General features: G+C 38.2%; 1 protein-coding gene across 2 annotated transcripts in view; it reads right to left on the reverse strand.

The window, feature by feature from the left end:
* Positions 1-20,216, reverse strand: part of CHD1L (chromodomain helicase DNA binding protein 1 like) — a 1,563,352-nt gene that overhangs the window by 182,103 nt on the left and 1,361,033 nt on the right. For both annotated transcript variants that reach the window (XM_044072085.1, XM_044072086.1), the window contains exon 20: positions 2,980-3,050. In XM_044072085.1, coding sequence (XP_043928020.1) covers positions 2,980-3,050 — 71 coding nt within the window. The remainder of the gene's footprint in view (positions 1-2,979; positions 3,051-20,216) is intronic.

A 20,216-nucleotide genomic window follows, 5' to 3' on the forward strand; every position in this document is an offset into this window, starting at 1 on the left:
ATTAACCTGTGTCACCATAATACTACAATGTGCATTGCTGTGTCATACATAAAACATGTTGGGCCATAATCAATAGCACTAATGCAACATAATTTCAGTTGAACTCCATTATACAAAGAAACCTACAAGAGTGACGCATGATGTTTGAAAATGACAGGAATACAGATGAGATGGAAGACACACAAATAGCTTTGTTAGTAAGGCTTCCTCTTATAGTTAGAACAAGACAGTCATCACCATCTTTCATAAATAACTCTGACAGACTGACACATATATGACACGCAAAAAAATATTATCATGGAGTTACAGCAATCAAACTTTCTGAATGTAAGTGGTTGTAAAATTGACAAGCCTATGAACCAATAGGTCAAAGAGATAAAGCACAGGCATTCACAACACTATGAACTGGAAGCACAGCTAGTGTAGGGCAAATGGGGCAGCTGCTCTGGGTGCGATTGGCAGGTCTGTTTTTTTTCCCCTAATACTCATTGTCCTTGTGTAAATGCAAGGGCAAGGAGCAGAGATGGAGGGTTTCAGGACCTGGTGATCCTGAGTGCTAGTTAGGACAACATACTTTTTTTTTTTACTCTCATGAACAGCTTGAGGGTGTTAAGGAAATTATGCTCCTCAGGAAAGAAGGAATGAGCAACAGATTGAACAATGGAGTTTTTTCATACTGCTGTCTCGCAGAGCATGAAGGCATCAAGGGGTAGGTTCTTAGAACCTGGCACGAGCTGAGTGGGTGGGGAATCTGGCTTAGAATGCCACGGTTATGGGGAGGACTTTTTTTTTTCTCTTCAAAAGAAGAGCTGGAGAGGCAGAGCACCACACAGGAAACAGCTCTAGGAGCTAGAAAAGCTAATTACGCTTCTGTGAACATCACCAAAAATTCAAAAACTGCAACTAGTCTGACTTTGAGGGAAAATCTTAATCGTAATCATAAAACATAAGAGATTAGCATTCATCTATTCCAGAGGATTGTAGCCCCCCAAACATCTCCAACGCCCAGGTGAGAACTGCCCTCACTAAGGCAAAAAACACAGCATCCATGGGACCGGATGGTGTCCCCGGCTGTGTGCTTCATAAACTCAATGAGGAATTAAACCCACAGTTAGGACAGCTGTTTAATCTTAGCCTCACCTCAGGATACGTACCCAAGGAGTGGCGCACGGCGACTGTGGTCCCACTTCATAAGGGCGGTGCCTCCACAGACCCTGGAAATTACCGCTCCATTAGCTTGACAAGCCTTATCTGCAAAGCCATGGAGAGGATCATAATGGAACTCATAAATAAAGACATAGGGAACTTGCAGACTTTGGATCCAACTCAGTTTGGCTTTGTCAAAGGCAGATCCTGCCTCTTAAACTTGGTTGACTTTTTGAGACAGTCACCAAGGCCATTGATGAGGAAAGGCAGTCCATACAGCCTACCTCGACCTGGCAAAGGCCTTCGACACAATACCCCACTCAGGTATCATCGAAAAACTCATCAGCTTGAATGTAAACCCATACATCACAAGATGGGTTGCAAACTGGCTAAGTGACAGAACCCACAGGGTCAGAGTTGCTGGAGCCATGTCAGACTCAAAGCCTGTCACAAGTGGTGTCCCACAGGGCTCAGTCCTGGGTCCACTCTTGTTCGGCATCTACTTTTCTGAAGTACAAGCAAACACAGGAGGGTTATGGCTGACAAAGTTTGCAGATGACTGCAAACTGGGCGCCATAGTCGAAAACACATCTGACACAGATATCCTCCAGAAGGGCCTCACAGAAATGGATAACTGGTGCCAGAGCCATGGCCTGAAGTTAAACGCCAAAAAATGCATAGTCATAACCTTTGGGAAAAACAAGGCTACCCCTAGCTACCATATAGGTGGCAATCCACTGAGCACAGAAAAAGTCATCAGAGATCTGGGGACCCAGGTTGACAGTAGCCTTTCGTTTGACACTCATGTTGCTAAAGTAGTTAGGAAAACCTTCTATATCACCCACCTGATCATGAAGGGATTCACATCTAGATCAAGGGAGGTCATCGTCCCCCTGTACTCATCACTTATTAGACCTATGATTGAGTACAATCCCCGTTCGGAATGTATCTGACCAGACACCTGCTGCAGCTTGAAAGGCCCCAAAAGTTCCTCACCAAAAGGATAAAGGGTCTCAAAAATATGTCTTATGCTGCCCGACTGAAAGAACTCCAGCTCTATTCAGTCTCATACCGCTTGCTCAGAGGTGACCTGTGCCTGACATATAAGGCCATGTCAAACCCAGATTTGATGAATATGCTTCACCTCAAAAAATCTAGATCCCTCAGAACCACAAGGGCGGGAGACTTAAACCTTGACACGGTTATAAATAGAACGTGCTGGAGGGACAGATTCATCACCCAGAGACTCCCTATGCTGTGGAACAAAATCCCGGTACATGTGAGGCAGAGCACCTCTCTGGTCTTGTTCAAGAGGAATCTTGACCAATGGATGGGAGATTGCAGATATACCCCAGGGATTACTTCAGCGTCACTGCTTGACAGAGGCACAGCAAAGTGATAGGCATAGTTTTTATTCAAACTAAAGGGGTGGCGAAAGCCACATAACTATGGGCTAGGCTTATAAATGCCCTTGGGCAGATAGCCTAGTATGAACCTATGAACATATATGCATCAATGGCACTCTGTTATCACAAAGCTTTTGTTGTGTGACACGGCTTACATTTTAACTGAAAAAAAAGTCTTCCAATACAGTACAATGAGAGCTGGTGACAGCAGTATGTTTGTCTATTAAAATACTTTACTACTGCATGTCTTCACTGCACATAATATATTTAGAGCAACAAACAGTAAAACTGAAACCAAAAGCACTTTCCAAAGCAGAACATGTGTGTTGGCATCATGCGTTAGAGTGGGAGTACATGGGAAGAATATTTTATAAACTTCTGTGGACAATAAACACAGGCAGTTTTATCAAAGTCATCTGATGCTTACCAAATCACTTCCTTCACTCCTAGATTCTTTGTCATCAATTGGAAAGAGCAGCACTCTTCCTAAAGACAAGTCTGGTTTCAAACAGAAGAAAAAAATGAGCATTTGATGGATGAAAAGACATTGTTAATGATTACATATCACTCTCCGTCTCATAGTGCTCAGAAATGTCTATGAATGTCTGACAACTTTACACCGCCCCCTGAGATGTTAAAAGTATTCATACTTGTATGAATACAGTTATTATCAAATCCAAAAAGTCCGGTCTGATGTAATACAGTCAGCTGATAATACAATGTATAAAAAATACTACCTTGTGAGTTGCACATTCACTCAGTCACTTTCTTAATATAAATAACTCTGAAATTTTAACATTAAAGAGAAAAGTGATATTTCCTGGATGCGATTAATTCACAATAAAATACAGTCAATGAAAGACACTCAGCGAAAGTCTGCACTATAAAACTCTGGCCCCATGACTTTGGAAGGACATACGTATGTATATATTTATCTTAACAATATAAATTGATAAAGGGAAGTGATAAATATGCTGTGTACTGAGAGTAGATATTTTTTATTTATCACCACTCGTTACATATCATTAGCCACTCAAGCACCATGACAGCACTAACTCAACCACATTTAAACAAAGACAAAAACAAAACTTAACACACTCCACACACAAAAAAATGCACACTCAAACCAAAGTACTGCACGTACGTAAATGAAATTTAACAAAATCAAAATGAAAAAGGTAAAATAAAATAATGAAAGTACAAGAAAATCACTACCAGTACAGGCTAACTGGGAAATGGTATAGCGGCCAATATAAACATAGATTTACAAATTTAAAGGAGAAAAATTAAATAAGAGTGAAAAAGTTAAAACATAAGTAAAAGAAATATATCTGAATATAAATGTTACTAAAATAATTCCATTATTTACCTGACAGCATGAAAAAAAAAAAAACTTAGCAGAATAGTAGAAAACCGTATCTGTCACTGAAATAAACAAGCAACTGAGGAGCTTAACAGAATCCACCAGAGCCAAGCACTGATTGGTCCTGGCAATATTCCTGAATGCATTTTAAACAGCAAGAAGCACAAATTACTCACTCCCCTAATAACACTGCTTAGACTCAGTCTCCAGACAGGCTTTGTACCAAATAAATGGACAACAGCTACACTCTTTCTCTTGCATAAGGGAGGACCTTCCACATACCCGACCCATAAGTTTGACCATCCTCTTATGGAAAAGCATGGAAAGATGTATCATGGATGTAATCAATCAGGACATAGCGAATGTCCACACACTGGACCCATCTCAGTTTCGATTTTTCAAGGGCAGGTCATGTAGATTTTTCAAGGGCAGGTCATGTATACTCAACCTGGAGGACTTTTCTGAAAAGGTTACCAAAACAATTGATGAAGGTAAAACAGTACACCCTGCATTCCTTGATCTCAATAAAGCTTTTGACACAATCTCCCACTCAGGCACAATAGAAAAGGCTCACGGGATGCAGGAGATCAAAACAGGTGAAGCTTCTTCCACAAAGACACGAGTCAGCAGTGAAGTCCCCTAGGGTTCAGTGCTGGGACCTCTCTTGTTTGGCATCTACTTCTCTGAAGTAAAAGCCAATACCAAAATCTTTTTCTGACTACATTTGCAGATGACTGCAAGCTTGGAGCAGTCACTGAATCCCCAAATGACTTAGCCATCCTGTAGAGGGGTTTGCCCCAAACCAGTAATTGGTGGAGTAATGGACTGAAAGTAAATGTCAAAAATTGCATTATCATATCCTTTTAGAAATAACCTACCCTGGGGAGCTACCACATTGACAATTGTCTGCAAAGAGTTAATCCATTTGTTCACGATTTTGGAACTTATGTGGACAGTGACCTTACTTTCGACAAAATGTCCAATGTTGTAAGAAAGTCTTTCTGTATTGTGCAGCTTATAAACAAAAGGATTACATCTAGGTCTAGAGATGTCTATAACCCTTTACTCAGCCCTTATTAAGCCAGTCATTGAGTACAATGGCCCTTTTGGCATGCATCTGTCCAGACAGATGAACAACTGGAATGCCCACAAAGATACCTTACTAAAAGGATATAAGGCATAAATAACATGTCCTACATGGACTGACTCACAGCCTGGTCACTATGCTTGGCATCGTACAGACAGTTAAGAGGTTACCTGTGTCTGGCACACAAGGCATACTCTGACCCAATACCGATGGACCTACAGTATCTCAGCAAGTCAAATGGCATCAGATATACTCAGTCCAGGCATCTAAATCTCTTCTGTAACATCAACAGAATGCTTTTGACAGACAGGTACATCTCACAGAGGATAACCCTGCACTGGAACAGTGTCCCCATCCAAGTAAAATAAAGCTCATTACTGTCCCTATTCAACAGCAACCTGGATCTATGGATGGGTAATAGAAAATGTACCTCAGGACTGCTCCCTGTACTAGTAATGGACAGAAGCATCTCCTAAATGCTTTATCCCATGCATGGGTCACTTCAAATTGTCTAAGCTACGATTAGAGGCAGCATATAGTTATCGACCATGGGCTTGGTAAGGCCAATCTAACACCAAACAAGATAGGTTAATTCAAACACCAAAAGGGAAATTGGCTAGGCTTGAAATGACCCATAAGGGCAGCTGCCCAACTACTTATCTATGAACCTGTTAGACAAGCTCAGTCTCAAAAACATTATGAGACTATGTAAAGCCCTGTTTAAATGATGAGTTAAGCAATGACAGTATCACCATGAGATAAATATGAAACAAAACAAAAAATTGCAAATTAAATATGCAGCAAATCTCATTTGTGCAATACATGAAGCATCTTGTACACTAGGACTGAGAAAATGATTTTATGATTCATGGTTTCCCAACTCATCATAAAGCTTGCTCTCTAGACTTACAGTGCAAAGATGTTTTATGTATCATGCAATGACCTCCTACATAATCCATACATGTATTTATCCTTAGCTTTATTTCTTCCATGTCTTCTGCTCCCTTTATGTCATTTGTCTGTATGCCGTAATCGGACTATACAGATATAAGTCAACTTAATGAAGTGCTCTAGATGGGAGTTAGAACTGTTTTCCCACTTATTCTCTGCCTATAGTGGTCAGGCTGGGAACATCCATATGAGTATGTTCTGACTGGCTAAACGTTTCTGCGCAGTGGCATGATGTTTCCCTTTAAAGTGAACAAATCAGTGCATGAAAGATGGTGCCATGTGCAGTCATGGCTACACTTCACATGAAAAATAGAAGCACAATTTTATATGAAGACTTGTTTTAATAACAATTATCACAAATGGTTCTGTTAAATTGCTAGTTTTGGGAGACGTTGATAGGATGAGACACCTCTACATTTCTTTATCTATTACAATGGTTCATGCAATGAGTCTGACACTCTGGTGTCAATTTTTAATTGCAGGACAGATTTTGTTCAGCTAAACAAGCACATCACAGACATACAGATTGGAATTTAAATTCCCAAAATACATAAGGATATTAATAATCCCCCATTCCACCCTATCATATCGGGAAGTAAATCCAAGACATTTAACATAGGGGTAGCCATAGACAGATGGGTCAAACCTATATATGCTAGCACACCACATCTTGTTAAGGATTCATGGATGTTTTTGGCCCATCTTACTCCAGATATCTGGAAAAGAAATTTGATTTACATTACTATTGATGTAATTGATCTTTTCTCATGTATCCCTAGACAACAGGGACTGGACGATTTCTGTGACAGTTTGAGAAGAATTTCTCACCTAAGTTGGGACCGTATCAATTTAATTACTGTTAGATTTTATGAATATAAATCTGAAATTAATTATGTTGTAAATATGCTGAAAGAAAAGGCTTGCTTAAATGCAGAAACAAAGTTTAGTAATATGTGATCAGCAGTCATACTAAATGACCATGGCTTGGAAAAGGAATCTGCTGAATGGACATTTTTCCCTTACAGACTCAGAAACAGGATGTATGCAAGAGCAAAAATGCAAAATCTGCTTTTAAAGAACACTGACATGCTTTTCTGCATATAAAAAATAGACACAATATGTTTCCCAAAACAACAGGATATGTTTATGACACTGACAATGTGTTTTCTCAAAAATATGTTTTTCTGCATGGAAAAACAGGATATGACACAAGAACAGATGTTTTTATACAAAGATCCAAATAAAATACAGGATGTTCACACTGTCAGAAAAGCTGATCTCTGACAATGTGTTTTCTCAAAAATATGTTTTTCTACATGGACATCAGGACACTGTTACAGGATATTCACACTGTCAGAAAAGCTGGTCTCTTACAAGACATTGTTAAACAAGGAAGCTTAGTATTGTTTCTACAGGATAAGCAATTCTCCAAAATAGAATACAGAACAATGTGTTTCCTCAAAAATATGTTTATGCATGACTAAATAGTGTATATAAAGAGCTGTATAAATCCAGCTATGTTAGAGGTATGGTAGGGACACAAGTCCTAAGGTAAATGTTATATCTCTCACATCATCTGTACTATATGAGAAGTAAAGTTGGAACAGTACTTTTAAGCTGTAACGTGTTTCCGTTTGGTTTATTATAAAAAGTTATTTGTTACTGCTCTCTAAAGTTGATGCTGCAAAGTATATTCTCTCATCAGTGTATATTCTGCAAGTTTCTGTATGCAACAGACTGTGAATGCAAATATAACTAGACTTTGAATTTTAGCAGAATCCAGCCAGCAAGACTGAGTGTCTTAAGAACACTGCAAATCCATCACACCAAGCAAACAAGCAGAATCAAAATATTTTTTCAATGGCGAGGCAGCTGAGTAAGCAGCTCCATATAATTTTTTCAATGGCAAGCTAGCCTGCATTTGAACCTACAATCTACATTCAAACACAGGAGGAGTGATGGTAAGCCCTGCAGAGGGTCACTTCAGTTAAATTGCAGTAACTAACATTTGTATGTATGTGTAAATCCTAAACAGAAGTATTCCAGTTTATGCAGCTTGCAGTAGTAAAGTTTTTTAGACGTCTACAATCCGGAGTGAGACTAGTTCAAGAAATTCGCAGTGCCATAACTTCGCTAAGAAAAGGGGGATATCCACTAGCCCAATAGTTCACTGCCTGTTGTGCTTTCCCAGCTTCTCAAGTGACTTTGAAAAATTTCCAGCCATCTGCAACAACAGCCTGATCACCTGTTTTCTTGCTCACTGGTAAGACTTTTTCTCGTCACATTTTTAGTATGGTTGCTATTCGACAGTATGGATATTTTCATGCATAATTTAAGCAAATGTAAAAAAATGCTATGTTGGTATACACAGCACATTAGTAAATGTAAAACCTTATTAGGGCAGGTTGATAGTAAGGCATTATGCAAACGTATTACAATATTTGACTGGTATCTCAAAGAAAACCATGTGAAATATGACAAATGTTTATTGTGTGCTTCAACAAAAACTGCATTTTGTGTATTATGCCATAAAAAAGTATTGCATCATATTGCTAAAAAAATAGACTGTAAAGACAGATCTGAAGAATTAACTAAGGGTAAAGTGTTTCCATTACATTCTGATATTGAACAGTTATGTCCTGTCACCACATGTGAGTCAAATCAGTTACTGATAGAACCCCTAGTACATTTTGTTACAAAGGAATGTAGTAAACTTCTAAAAGACAGACACAATGAGTTCAGGAAGTTTAGACAAGTTATACATACATCTTTTCAAAAGTGCATAGGAGTTTCAAATTCAGCAGAACAGCTTACTAAAGAATGCCAGAAAGACCATGTAACATCACAGAAAATTCAACAGCAGTTGCAGGATAAAGGAAATAAATTAGCTGAACTGACAAAGACTGGGAACTTCCTACATACACAGTTAATCTGTGCAAAAGAAATATATTTTATAATAGGTTTATGTTTTGAAAATGGTTAAACATACATGGTAGGATGGTAGGATCTGATGTCTGGACAAATCATTCTTAAATGTTTTACTTTCATTCAGTTAAAGCAAGACATCTATCAGTACTACAGTAAAGTAAAGCATATGAATGCCATTCATTAGCATAGTCAAAAGGTAAACAAAACTGTTATAGTGTATAAAAATTAAATAAAAATAGTTAATAAAAATAAAGATTTAAAGTCACAAGACTGACATGCTTGTATAAAGATATACAGATACAAGACAGACATGCATGTGTGTTCTTTTCATCTAGAGTACATTTGTTTACAATACACAAAAGCAAAAGGCAGACATTAGCAAATATAAATAATATAAATATAAATGTGTTGGTTAAACTAATATCTGTTTTGTTTTTTACAATTTGTTTATAATTATATAGTAACACCAAACAGTTAAAGTTCTGAATTTTAAAAAGAAAATCACAGATGGTATTATTCAAACAGTTTTGTAAAATTAATGGCAGGACAGTTAAATAGTTAAATAGATAAATAAATAAAAAAATACTGAAATCCATGTAAGGTAATTGTAAAATGATGTCTATTTATGTTGTATAAATGCATAGTTATGCAAATCACAATCACATTAAAGGAAAAATGCCAAAAGAATTAACTATAGTTTAAAGAGTATGAAATGTGAGCTCAGACCTTCCTAGACTGAATGAATAGTTACAGGAAATGCTGGAAAGATAAGATAAACAACAACACTGATTGCCAGATAAGTAGCTTGAGTTTTTCTAAAGCATCATTGTTATTAAAACATAATTGTTAAAATGTTTACAAGCAACACTATTTAGTAATTGTCATAAAATGCCACAATTGTGCATAGATGTCACTTATAATCTGTTTGCAAGTAAATGTTAAAAGGACAAAAAAAAACCTCAGTTGTATCAAGTAGAGCCAGCAAATGGGCTATAGTATATATACAGTTCAAATCAATTGTGCAGGAGGGTGTAAATGCCTACTAGTGGTAGTAAACAGCAAAAGCTTTATAAAAAATTATCAAATCAGACAAAAGTTCATAATTTAATAAAATAAATGTATAACCATAGTGTTAAGGCTGACATGCATTCTATTCTTACAGCATAGGGCAGGAAAACAGTGCTGAAGTACTACAGGGGAGGGGCACTTTCTCAGTTTTACACTGACTATATAAGCAGTACTGCACAAGGGTTTGAAATAAAGTTACAGAAAAAATAAACAACAACAAGGGTCTGAAATAAAGCTACAGAAAAAAGAAACAACAAGGGTCTGAAATAAAGCTACAGAAAAAATAAACAACAAGGGTCTGAAATAAAGCTACAGAAAAAAGAAACAACAAGGGTCTGAAATAAAGCTACAGAAAAAATAAACAACAAGGGTCTGAAATAAAGCTACATAAAAATAAATAATAAGGGTCTAAAATAAAGCTACAGGAAAAAATATTTCATTCCTTCTTGACAGTACTCTTTTAGGGAGAGAAAAACAGGTATTAGTGTATTAGAAATACTGGTAAACTGGATTAAACCTGACAGGATAAGATATTTTAATGGTTATTATTGTATTGTTTAGAAGCTATACAAAAGAGAATAAAGATATGCAAAATGCATAAATGTTTCTAATAGCAAGAATGGTCACTATTTCAATATGTTTTTGGCAAAACAATGTTGGTATAAAAAAGCATGAATAGTTTTAATTGCTGAGTATGTAGTTTAAAATAACATGACATATGCATTTGGTGCCAATTCCACTAGATATTTCTAAAGAGACATTTTCCAAGATTTTGCTCAATATTAATGTTATTAAATTTGTAAAATTAGACTAAATGTTCTTTATAGTCATTGTATGTACAAATGCAGAAGAATTCAGTACAAATTATAGTCTTTGTATGTACAAATGCAGAAACATTCAGTACAAATGAAATTAATGTCTAGTAATGAATATGTGTAAAAAAACATATTTAAAGAAAACAATGGGTCCAGGATACCTACTAGATTGAAATGCATAAATAGCAAACAGTCTGTGTAAATACATACTGATCAGGATACATTGTAATAAGTTCAAAACTAATTTGTCAAGTTGTAATATCACTGGTTTTACCCCAATAAAATAATTGCTTTCAAATATTTATTATCTAAGCCCAGCTCACTATTTTACCAAGATGTTAATGGGCAGTTCAAAGACATGATCACAATGTTATGGTTAAAATGACATTGAAACTGTATATTTTCAGAAGTGTATAAATGCTTGCAGAAGCACATGGTTCTAATCTCTTATAGTTAATTCAACAGTTGCAAAGAGTTAATGAAACAGTTCTAAGTCATAAATGAAATTCTATGATTGCAAAATAATAAATTAATCAAGTAAAATTAAAGCAGACACAGCTCATAACTGACAAAATATTTTCACAGAATGGTCTGCAAAAGAAAAAGTTGTTAAATACATTCAGTTTTGGTAGTAATACTTTAATATCATTGTATTAACTATGTAAAATTGCATTTTGATTTGTTGTATCAAACTAAAGGTTTGTTTCTTGTGTTTTCTATATAAAATGTTTTGAGTATGTTTAAAAACAGAGGGAATTGTTAGATTTTATGAATATAAATCTTAAATTAATTATGTTGTAAATATGCTGAAAGAAAAGGCTTGCTTAAATGCAGAAACAAAGTTTAGTAATATGTGATCAGCAGTCATACTAAATAACCATGGCTTGGAAAAGGAATCTGCTGAATGGACATTTTTCCTTTACAGACTCAGAAACAGGATGTATGCAAGAGCAAAAATGCAAAATCTGCTTTTAAAGAACACTGACATGCTTTTCTGCATATAAAAAATGGACACAATATGTTTCCTAAAACAACAGGATATGTTTATGACACTGACAATGTGTTTTCTCAAAAATATGTTTTTCTGCATGGAAAAACAGGATATGACACAAGAACAGATGTTTTTATACAAAGATCCAAATAAAATACAGGATGTTCACACTGTCAGAAAAGCTGATCTCTGACAATGTGTTTTCTCAAAAATATGTTTTTCTACATGGACATCAGGACACTGTTACAGGATATTCACACTGTCAGAAAAGCTGGTCTCTTACAAGACATTGTTAAACAAGCAAGCTTAGTATTGTTTCTACAGGATAAGCAATTCTCCAAAATAGAATACAGAACAATGTGTTTCCTCAAAAATATGTTTATGCATGACTAAAAAGTGTATATAAAGAGCTGTATAAATCCAGCTATGTTAGAGGTATGGTAGGGACACAAGTCCTAAGGTAAATGTTATATCTCTCACATCATCTGTACTATATGAGAAGTAAAGTTGGAACAGTACTTTTAAGCTGTAACGTGTTTCCGTTTGGTTTATTATAAAAAGTTATTTGTTACTGCTCTCTAAAGTTGATGCTGCAAAGTATATTCTCTCATCAGTGTATATTCTGCAAGTTTCTGTATGCAACAGACTGTGAATGCAAATATAACTAGACTATGAATTTTAGCAGAATCCAGCCAGCAAGACTAAGTGTCTTAAGAACACTTCAGATCCATCTCACAGCAAGAAGCAGCAAGCAAGTAAGAAGTTCAAAATATTTTTTCAATTACGGATATGATGAGGTTAGTATTGGAACCGTTTGTATTTTCGATACCTGTTTGTTTTATAACTGAATAAATTGTTATAATTCCTTGTTCGAGTCCAGTCTCACTTGCTGCCTGTTCAAACATAGCGGAGACGGAGATACTGTCCCACAAGTGGATCATCCTTAAAGGTGTTTTGCCTGTTTTACTCATCCTTAATCACAGATTTTTTTTTTTTTAGCAGAAAAGTGAATGCTATGTACAGCCTAGGTACTTCCAGCACTACTTCAATGCATTTTATTACATCTTCAGCACTGGTTAATGGTTCTACAAATCTTCACATTGTTGAACTGAAAGCACAGAGCACATTTTCCAAGCAGGATGTTTTCCTGATTTGGACTGATAAGAAACTGTGGGTATTACAATTTCCCTACATTCCTCTGGGTCTTGCCCAATGGCTTCCCCTCTGTTTTACCCCACTGCACCATTTGTTCTTCTCTCAGGGATACAGCCAGGTACCTTCCATCACCGGACAGAGCCCAACAACCCATTATTTCTCTGGGTGGAGGACCTAATCAAACCACTCATTCTTTGGAGAAGTGAGAGTCAGGGGACAGACAATAGGTCAATCTGGTGAACCTAGTGTATTACCCTCCTAACAACTGAAGCACCTGAACCCCACAACATTTCCTTTGATCTCCACAATGTGTTCCCTTCTACGAGAAGTTTGCGTACATCCATACATATTCCCAAAGTGTGGCATGATGTGCTCAGCACACTATCTATAGGTGCAATGACCAGTGCTCCCTCTGTCACACAAGTGTTGAGACACAACCACCTCGAGTCCCCCAAGAAGGGCTCATTCCCATCCTCCTCAGCCCATCCCCCACTTCCTGTGTCACTAATTGAAAACACGTCATCTGGTTTGCAGTAAGTTCTTCATCTTTCTCTGTCACAGGTGCAGGCTCACTTAATATAACAGTTTTAACAGAATATTGACACAATAAGGAACCAAATAACTTGAATGTTATAAATGATGGAAGGAAAGGTTAATCTGGTGGTGACATAACAGTACTAGTGAAGACAGATTATTATTATGAACAGCTGCACAAAGAACACAGTACTGAAATAATCAAGCTAGTGCCTCTAAAATTATTTCTGTCAAAATCAGCTTTAGTACTTTTAAGCACTATACTCATTCTAGGACACATTCTCATTTGATTTAAGCTGAATTACAGATGTAAGGACATGTATGAGGAAGGATGAACAGCAGATAATTTAAGATGATTTGAATTTAAAATGCTGGTCCCAGCCTGACCACTATAACTCCCATCTAGAGCACTTCATTAAGTTGACTCATATCTGTTTTCTTCATCTGCTGAATCCTTAGTTAAAATGGCTTTAATGGCTAATCTACTAAACAAGTATGTAGTGGTCAAGGATTCAATTTACCAATCAGAAACATGGCAGACACTACCATGAAAAATCACCACCAGTGAGGTTTCTATTTCTGCTCAGCCTCTGGCAATTAAGTTTCTGTGACGTTCCTCCCTTTCTCTGTGTTGTTTAAACATGTAGTCAATACTTTTTAAGGGCTGACATTTTGACCTTACTTTGTTTTTATCCAAATACACAACTCCTGGAGGCATAACTAATGTGAGTTTAAAACAACGAGTTACTAAAGCCATTTGTTATGCACAGGTTTATGATAGTGGGTTACTAAATCCACTCATTATGTAGTAACTGGAAACTGTCCCTTGACTGACATATTCAATGTTATTTTATCTGAACTTACAAGTACGGTAATCACCTGGCACAGATAGTAAAATGTGAAGCTAGTGACCATTTAACTGTTTCATTTGTTTCTTGTTCAAAACAAATTAGGAAAATATGGTATTTCAGTCTCCAACTGTTTTAGGTATGTACGTATTATCGCAACCACATTCTGAATGACTCACTCTGCAGCTGTGCTTATGCCGCGGACATTTACTGGCTGTAAAATGTCATTAAAACCATCAAATTCATTACTAGAGCAAAATGGTAAGTGAATCACTGCTGTTTTACCTGCCGGCAGAACTGTTTTATTAAAGGAGGTTTAAAATCCCAGGTGGTAATAAGAATCGGTGGTGAATTACGTTTTCTAAGGCTGAACTGAAAACCAACCAAGGAAATTAAGCTGTAATTGAAATGCATAAGTGTGTCATTGTTCTACTTTAGCGCTATCCAAAGTTTCACATGAACTCAGAAATCTCTCTACTGTTTTTCTATGGTCTAGTTTACATTAAGTACTTTATTGTCACTTCAGGGAACAACCTACCTCATTTTGTTGTCCATTTGAACTGAGCATAGGCTGCTATAATGTGTTTTTGTAAGTCAGAGGTTAGCAGAGCAACCGTTGTAAGGTTCTACCAAGTCATTATTTTGTGCAACTGTTTAGGTTCTGTTTTTTTTCCCCCTTTCCTTTTGGAGTACGTTCTTAGGGTAGTCAGGTTATGAATTTATGTTTGCGTAATTCACTGTTGCCTTGGCCCCTTCATTATATTAACAACAGATTGGAGTCCGTGACCCCTAACTCATGTCAGGTCATTGTACACCATTGGGAAAATCCGTTGGATTATGTGGCATGCAAGTATGGGCCGCCTACTACTTCTTATGGACAGAAAAGCAATAGCAAGGCTAGGAAATGTGTGTAACTTTACGAGAATGCAGGGTGTACTCAAACAAGATGCCAGTAGAAAGTTAAAATAGCACTTTCCTCGCCGACTATTAAATGTTTAAACATTATGCAGCCACTAAATGTTCGCGGCATAAGCACAACTGCAGAGCGAGTCATTCAGAATGATGTTCCGATCATATGCAAGTACCCTTTTTTACGTAAGATCTCTGTTGTATTTTAGAGAAACTGGATTGGAGTGAGGTACTTTTAGCTAATTAACCTGATGCTATGGTGAAAATAGTCAAAATATTTTCAGAGGTAGTAGCAGGTTACAAGGATATCTTAGATCCACATATGTCTAAAACAATTTGACCAGAAAAAAACACTTTCATCTTACAAGGAGTTGTTTAAAGAAATAAAATTTAGAAAACTTTTTTTTTAATTAAATATGCTTACAGGTCTGTAAGTAAGTAGCAGTCAGTCAGTCTTAAATCCACTGTTAACCTAGCCAGAACACCCTGTTTATAAAGTGTTAACTCCTGCCTCATGAAAGGGACTCACAAGAAAGATCATTGGAGAATTTGTAAATGCCCATAGAATTGTTGAGATTAATCCTGAAGGTAGTAGTGATACTGCTTTTAGTATGCACAGGTCATTTCACTTCAGAGGTGGAAGACATGCTGGGATAAAACAACTGTTATGTCAGTGTGTGCTATTAATTTATTGATAAAAAATAAAGTCTTTTGTAAACATGTTTTAAAAGAGTTGTTTGCTCTGTGAAGACATAAGTGAAAGAGCACTGGGTATTTCACTGTGCAAAAGTCTAAACACAGATCAGCACATAGGAGTCCATAGAAGACAGAACAGAGCGCTACATGGTAAGTATAACTAAGGAACGTGTAAACACAGATCAGCACATAGGAGTCCATAGAAGACAGAACAGAGAAAGCTACATGGTAAGCATAACTAAGGAACGTGTAAACACAGATCAGTACATAGGAGTCCATAGAAGACAGAAAGTACAGTTGTGTACCTACCATAAATGTAGATGTTTGAGTGTATTCACTGTTGCAGTCATTACTCTTGGGTTATCCTGCTGGCAGGCTACCCGCAGTCGGCCAGAATTCCAAAGTCTAGGTCTGGCGTCGGTTGCTGTCGCCTCTTCCCTGACGTCAGTTCGCCGGGGGTATAAAAGATGCAGCCGATGCCATTTTCTTCAGTTTTTTTTGCCCCAGATGTCAGACGTCCCCAAACTGGCAGTTTGAAAAATATGCCAATAAAAATGCATGCTCAAAAATAACATTTCCTTTATCTACAAGCAAATACACCAAAAAGGTTGTATAGGATAGAGAAGTGCAGATAAGTCCTAGCAAAGAGAAGGGGGATGGTAGGTGGGTAACCTGGACTGCAACAGTGAATACACTCGAACATTTACATTTATGGTAGGTACACAACTGTTCTATGTTCATCGTGTTTCACTGTTGCAGTCATTACTCTTGGGTAGAATCCCAAAGCAGAGGATGGGTGGCTGGGCTAAATAGGATTAGGAGAGGCTATGAGTCCCTGCAGAACTGCAGTGGCGAAGCCTGCTCTGGACTTAGAGTAGAGAGGCAAGTGGTAGTGCTTTGTAAAGGTGTGCACTGAACTCCAAGTTGCAGCATCTAAGATTTCTTTGGTTGGTACTCCTCTGAGGAAGGCTGCTGAAGTGGCTGCTGCTCTGGTGGAATGAGGCCTAATGCCCTTAGGCACTGATTTGCCATGATGAGAATAGCAGAAACAGATGCAATGGCCTATCCATTTAGAAATAGTCTGTTTTGAGATAACCTTTCCTTGTGATCCTGCAGCATATGACACTAAACGTTGCTCAGTCTTTCTGAAAGCTTTAGTTCTGTCCAAATAGAAGCGCAACTGCCTGTGTATGTCCAAAGAGTGCAGAATTTTCTCACCCTTGTTCTGTGAATTTGAGTAAAAGGTAGGCAAGTGAATGGTTTGATTGAGGGCCACACTTGACACCACCTTAGGCATAAATGTAGGGTTTGTCCTCAGAGAAACCCTGTCTGGATGAAAAATGATGAAAGGTTCCACAGCCATGAGTGCTTGTAACACCAAGGCTCGCCTTGCAGAGGTTATGGCTAGGAGCAGAGCTGTTTTCCAGGATAAGAATTTAATATCCGCTGTTGATGCTGGCTCAAAAGGAGGCAGTGTGAGTTTTTCCAAAACATAATTGAGGTCCAAGACCGGATTTGGTGCTCTCCTTGGAGGCCTAATGTTTTTGGCCCCTCTGAGGTACTGCCTTATTAAAGGATGAGAAAAGATAGATGGTTTCATATTGCAATGTGCAGAAATGGCAGAGGCATGAATCTTAATTGATGAGAAAGAAAGGCCTTTGTTCAGCATCTCAGTTAGGTATTGTAAAATCTGAGGAATATTTGGTACAGACGTGTCAAAGCCTTGTTCCTGGTTCCAAGCACAGAATTCTCTTCCATTTTTCTGCATAAGATTTTCTGGTACTGGGCCTCCTGGCCTCCAAGATAACATCCATAACAGCTTTTGAAAGAGGATTTTCTGAATGGCTACATAATCCGCCATGCTGCCAGATTTAAGGTCCTGAGTTGGCTGTGCAGGATCTGATTGTTTTGTTGGGTCAGCAAGTGAGAAGTTTGAGGCAATATCCATGCTGGACCTTGAGACAAGCTCTTTAGGATTGGGTACCAGTGCTGGCGTGGCCAGTCTGGTGCAATCAGAATCATTTTTGGCTTCTCTTGTCGGACCTGTAGGAGTACTCTGGGAAGGAGAGGCAGAGGGGGAAAAGCATATACTGTTAGATTTTTCCAGCTGAATGATAGGGCGTCCACTTTCCATGCTTGCTTGTGGTAAATCCTTGTGCAAAATCTCTGCAATTGACAGTTGTGAGGGGAGGCAACTAGATCTATGTCTGGGCATCCTCATTTCCTTGTTATCATCCTGAAGACTTGTGGATCCAGTTTCCACTTGTGGGGATCCATGAGGTTTCTGCTTAGTTCATCTGCCAGAGTATTTGTTTTTCCTGGCAGGAACTGTGATTGCAGGTGAACTTGAAAAGCCAATGCTGTGTCCCATAAGGTCATTGCTTGTCTGCAGAAGGAATGAGTACCTCCCTGCTTGTTTATGTACCACATGACCGTAGTGTTGTCTGTCTTTATCAGTAATTGTCCTGGATGAAGCAGGTCCTTGAAAGCTGTCAGGGCATTTTGAACAGCTAGCATCTCTTTTTGACTGATGTGAAGATGCATCTGGTTTGCAGGCCATGTGCCCTGAATACATTTTCCTGCCATATGGGCCCCCCAGGCATAATCTGATGCATCCGTTGTCAGTGTCTGTCTGGCTGTGGGTAAACTGAATGGCAGACCCTTGTTGTGGTGACAGGCTTCTGCCCACCATCGAAACTCCTGCTGTAGGCAGGGAATGAGTGCAATTACTGTCTCCAGGCTGTGGCAATGCTGAGTCCAAATACTTTTCAGATACCATTGTAGTTTCCTCATATGCAGTCTGGCATATGGAATTAGTAGAATGCAGGATGCCATGAAACCCAAGGCCTGCATGATTTTCCTTGCAGATAAGTGGGTTTTTGTTGCCAATTTCTTGAAGTAAGTAGTCAGTTGTTTTTGCTTGTCTGGCGTGAGATAAGCCATCTGGGCAGTTGTATTTAAGCTTGCGCCCAGGAATATTATCTCTTGAGAGGGCACTAGTTTGGATTTCTTTTCGTTTACTGTGTACCCTAGGCCAATTAGTAATCTTTTTACAAACGCCAAATGCTTTAGAAGAGTGTCTTTGTTCTCTGCTTGAATTAGGCAGTCGTCCAAGTAGGGATATATCTGAATTCCTTTTTGTTTGCAAAACGCAATTACTGGTGCCAGGCATTTTGTAAAGACCCTGGGCACAGTGGATAAGCCAAAGGGCAGTGCAGAGAATTGGTAATGCATTGAGCCAGCTATGAATCTGAGGTATCTTCTGCAAGACTGTCTGATTGGGACATGCAGGTATGCCTCTTTTAGGTCCAAAGTTATGAGCCAAGCCCTCTTGCCCAGCATGGGCAGTAGCTGCTGAAGAGTCAACATCTTGAATTTTGGAACTTCCAGAAACTTATTTAGTATAGACAGGTCCAGAATTGGTCTCCAGGATTTGTCCTTCCTGGGTACTAGAAAAAGTCTGGAGTAAAATCCTTGCCCCTGCTCTTGTTGTGGTACTTGCTGAATGGCCCTCATGTCCATGAGGGTTGTAATTTATTTTTGTGCCTCTGCCCATTGATTGTGTGGCAGGTCTGGCATGCCCTTTGACCTTGGAAGGGTGTGAAAATGGAACTTGTAAGCCTTGGGACACTATGTTCAGAACCCATTTGTCTTGGGTAACCATTTGACAATTTGATGAAAAAAGTGCTAGTTTTCTACCTAAGGGGACTGTCAAAAGAAAACTGCTTGGAAGTGGTAGAGGAAAGTCATTGGGACTGTTTCCTGTAAGGCTGTGATTTGTCTTCTCCGCTTTTGGAGGTAGGAGCACCCCATTGTTTAGGCCTGTATGAGCCTTGGGGCTGAGATCTGCCTCTGGGATGCCTGTATCTGCCTCTTTGTGGTCTGTCTAAGACTGGAAAGGACCAATTTTTAGAAGGCCAGTTCCTGCTAAACCTGGGTGGCTGTACCTGTAAGAAATCCTCGACTGTCTGCATAGATTTTGCTTTATCCTCCATTTTTTTCAGCACCTCTTCTGCTTTAGTAGCAAACAATGTATCATGCTGTAATGGTGCATCTAATAATTTTGCTTTAACATGATCAGGCAGATTTTGTTCCTTTAACCAAGCATGCCTTCTAATAACAGAACCTGTAACAGCGGCCCTGCAAGAGGCCTCCAGTGAATCATAAACACATTGCAAAGTATGCTTTCCCACTTGTTCAGTTGCATGCAATAAATCCTGCAATTCCTTGTTCTCTGAACATTCAGTATTTGTCAACATTTTCTGTTTAAGAAGTGACATTAAATATTGCTGATATTTAAGCATATGAAATTGACAATT

This window comes from Protopterus annectens, chromosome 5.part0 (assembly GCF_019279795.1).
Source record: "Protopterus annectens isolate FY-2018-M chromosome 5.part0, PAN1.0, whole genome shotgun sequence".
NCBI lineage: Eukaryota > Metazoa > Chordata > Ceratodontiformes > Protopteridae > Protopterus > Protopterus annectens.